This window comes from Corapipo altera, unplaced genomic scaffold (assembly GCF_003945725.1).
Source record: "Corapipo altera isolate COAL_440 unplaced genomic scaffold, ASM394572v1 22, whole genome shotgun sequence".
In the NCBI taxonomy this organism is placed as follows: Eukaryota; Metazoa; Chordata; class Aves; order Passeriformes; family Pipridae; genus Corapipo; species Corapipo altera.
In genome coordinates this window covers 15,672,136-15,675,551 of record NW_020884886.1, presented here as the reverse complement: position 1 = coordinate 15,675,551, position 3,416 = coordinate 15,672,136, and the positions used below count along the sequence as shown (strand labels likewise).

At 52.9% G+C, this 3,416-nt stretch overlaps 1 protein-coding gene across 1 annotated transcript; it reads right to left on the bottom strand.

Moving 5' to 3' along the window:
* Positions 1 to 528: 528 nt before the first annotated feature.
* SHISA3 (shisa family member 3) lies at positions 529 to 2,693 on the bottom strand. The gene is made up of 2 exons (XM_027642892.1): positions 2,399 to 2,693; positions 529 to 1,515 (listed from the first exon to the last, which is right to left on the bottom strand). Exons 1-2 carry the CDS (start codon positions 2,691 to 2,693, stop codon positions 1,064 to 1,066), a joined length of 747 nt encoding a protein of 248 aa, XP_027498693.1. The 3' UTR covers positions 529 to 1,063.
* Positions 2,694 to 3,416: the final 723 nt, after the last annotated feature.

Below are 3,416 nucleotides of genomic sequence, written 5' to 3'. Positions count from 1 at the left end.
ACAGGTGCAGCTGAAGATGTAAATCATTTTAAAAACCAAAATAAGCTATTTTAACAGGAAAAAACACAAGAGTATTTACACCAATCGGATTTATCAAACACTACCAGTACAGAGTCATACAGATGACACAACATTTCAACCACACAGTTTATTGGTAATTTGTTTTGTGTGTGTGACTACTGAATAATTAGTGTTGTCAATGCTGTAAATACATTTTAAATTACAAGCTTGTCTTTACATTTTATACACGGCTAATTTTACAAAAAGAACTTCATGATCAGTCCAACTTACACTTTGCTGAGCAAAAAGCTGACAATAAATATTTCCTTCTGAAAAATGCTTTATGTAGAACACAGTTCTTAGAAGTTATTGGTGATATTGCTGAATACATTCGGCTTCCCTTATAGGTAATTTGGCTACTTGAGACTGGCTTATTTTCAACTAGCCTAATTAGTACTAGTTTTATCAATCATAGTTAAAGTTTACTATTACAAATATGCAGTGTAAGTTCAGGTATGTGTATTTTTAAAAAATCTGTGCATTTTGATATCTAATAAAATTCTTCCTTTTAATTGCTCATGGAAGTAGTAAGCAGTCAGCTGTTTCAGGTATCCTCTTTAGTAAGTATTACTTCTCTCTTACTTCTCAGGCTTATTGCTGCTTTATACAACTAGTCTGATTATTATCAGTGGAATGCAGCCACTGTTTGTTAACTAAGTTAACTGCATTTTACCCTAGTAAAATGTTACTTATTACACTGTGAAATAAGTACCTTTATCCCAAAATGGTTCTTTTACTTGTCTCTAAACACATTCTGCACAAATTAGGCCGAGAGATCAGAGCAGTCCATTTTTAGAGCAACAGTTTGGGATGTTTTACAGCTCATTTGTAAGTATGATCCAAGTTTGAGAAATGCAATCCCAAGCGAGACTCTGCACTTTTCAAGGGCAACTCACCCACGGGAACAGTTCTGACTTCTACAGCCACAGAACACATCAGTGTGACACCCACCAGCAGCAGTCCCTCTGCTTCTGAAGGCTGTGTTACTTCTTCACAACTCTTTTCAGCTCTGAGTAAAATCAGAGCAGCTCTTCCCAGCCAAGGCAGGCTCTGGCTGGAGAGGATACCCAAAGTACGGTGGCGACACCAGAAATCCAGTTGGCTGGGTCAGGTGGACTGTGTGGGCTGTCTGGAAGCAGCCAGATGTGTACGGTGGAGGTGGTGATGCCACAAGGCACCCTGGCTCTGCCCGGGGGAAGGAGAACCTCCGAACTGAGCCGCCGGTTGAACTGGAACTTGTCGCGGTACTGGATTGCCTGGATGGTGTCCTGAAGCTTGTGGAGGCCAGGATCATAGGAAGAGCCTCGGTCTGATAGCTCCGCAGAGAAAATCGTATTGGTTGTGATGGTTGTTTAGGTCTCAAACATGTGCAACAATAAACAGCTACCAGTGAGCCCACAATAATGAAGGCAATAAATATTGATCCAACAATGAGGAATGGAACGTAGATTGGTTCTGGGAGAAGAAAGAAGAAGAAAAGCCGTGCAAATTAGTCTACTGAAATATAGGTCTGCTGTATAAAAATAAAAACTCCACAGTGTTTACAAAGCCGCCCATTTCAGTCCCACTGACACACTGAGCTGCTCAGAATACAGAACTTTCAACCATTATCACTGAAACAAAATTAAAGTTTAAACCTTGTAGGTTCCAGGGAAATAAAAATTTCTTTCTTTTGACAGTTTTACTAGTTACCAAAGGTAAAAGCTGTTTATACCATGTTCTGCTTGCTGGTTCTTGGGCATTGCTCAAGAATCTCACTCCTGTCCTCCTCCCTCATTCCCCAGACCGTCGGGACTGTCTAATATAACACCTTGAATCTGCAGGCGAAGCTCAAATGCTGCAGATGCTGTTAAATCACTTCCATTCGAAAGGTGGAAGATAAGCGCAGAACGTCTGACTTGGGAAACCAGTCTCCGTGTGCGCTGCCGGATTCCTTTTGTTTGGGAAACTGACGGTCCCTCGCACGGTGGGGCTGTGCTTGCAGAGCACCACTCTCACCTCCGGGAGCAACAAAGTTAAACAGGCACAGCAAAGTTTGCCGATGCGAACATAAAATATAAGTGTGCCTTTCAGTCGAGATGCCTCCAGCAGCCGGTGCCCTCGGAGCGCGGAGCTGCCCCTCCCCTCTCGCCCCCCGGGTGCCCGCTCTGTCTCCCGGCGCAGGGGCCGCTCCGCAGCCGCGCTCCCGGCGCCGCCGCCCCGTGCGCACCTGGAGCCGCGCCCGCCTCCTGCCCACCCGATGGGACGGGGCAGGGAGCCCCGGAGCCAGGCTCGGGCCGGGAGATGCTCCGTGGGGACCGGCTCCCGCCCGCCTCGGGACGCGCGGCCGGGCACTCACGGGCGGTGACTCCCGGGTCCGGGGGCTCCCGGTCGTTGGTGCAGCCGCCCTGCTCCAGGCGAGCCTCGGCGGCGGCGCAGCAGTAGCGCAGCGCGCAGGAGCCGCAGCAGATGGTGGCGGCCGCCGTGTCGAAGCCTTCGGGGCACTGGAAGCCCTCGTGGTAGCCGCCCTGCCCGTCTACCCAGCCGTGGCAGTACTCGCCGCCGCCGGGCTGGCCCCCGCCGCCGCCGCCCAGCAGCCCCAGCAGGAGGCAGCGCAGCAGCAGCAGCGGCGGCGCCCGCCGCCGCCCCGCCATCTCCCCGCCGCCGCCGCCCCGCTGCCCGCCCGCCCCGACGGGGCGAGCAGGGGGCGGCCCCGGGTGCGGTGCGGGGCCTCCTGCGCCGCGTCCGGGGGCTGGGGGGCAGCTCCCCCCCAACGCACACACACCCGGCCCCCCCAGCCGCGCCCCCGCGGGGCCGCGCCTGCGTTCACCTGCTACGGCCCCTGTCGCCTCCCGCGCCCTCCGCTCCCGGAACATCGCCCCGCACCTCGCTGTCCTCCCGGCCCCGCGGCAGGACCGGCCCCGCTCCTTACCTGTCGGTCGGATGGGGCTGGGCGCGGAGGGATTGGGGCTGCGGCCAGGTCAGCCTTAGCGTTCTGGGGGCTTCTTCCTCTCGGCAGGCCCCGTGCCTGACCTCTGCGCGAGACCGGCTGAGCTGGAGTGCGGGAATATTCCGTCCCGCACACCCAAACGTGCCCCTGCCTCCCCGCCAGCCTGACGCCGCGAAGCAGAAGGGTCTCCTGCACTGGCAGTTTATTAAAGCAGCCCTGTACTTCTAAGGGTTAAAAAACCAAGCACAGCGCACGACTTGTTGCAAGGACCCTTTGCTTTTTAACCTGTTTTCCTTCCTGGATACTTTTTACACTCAAAGACATAGCAGCATATTTCCAGAAGATTTATAGCCTCTTTTAGTCAAACACGAGGCCCGTCACCTTTATTTTCCAAAGGGAGAGAGTGTGTGTGGGGCTGGGAAGGAGG

Excerpts from the sequence above, each read along its gene's own strand:
- SHISA3 (XM_027642892.1), bottom strand. The coding sequence starts at position 2,693 with ATGGCGGGGCGGCGGCGGGCGCCGCCGCTGCTGCTGCTGCGCTGCCTC. Across the intron at positions 1,516-2,398 it reads GGACCCGGGAGTCACCGCCC|AACCAATCTACGTTCCATTC; the intron begins GTGAGTGCCCGG and ends TTCTTCTCCCAG.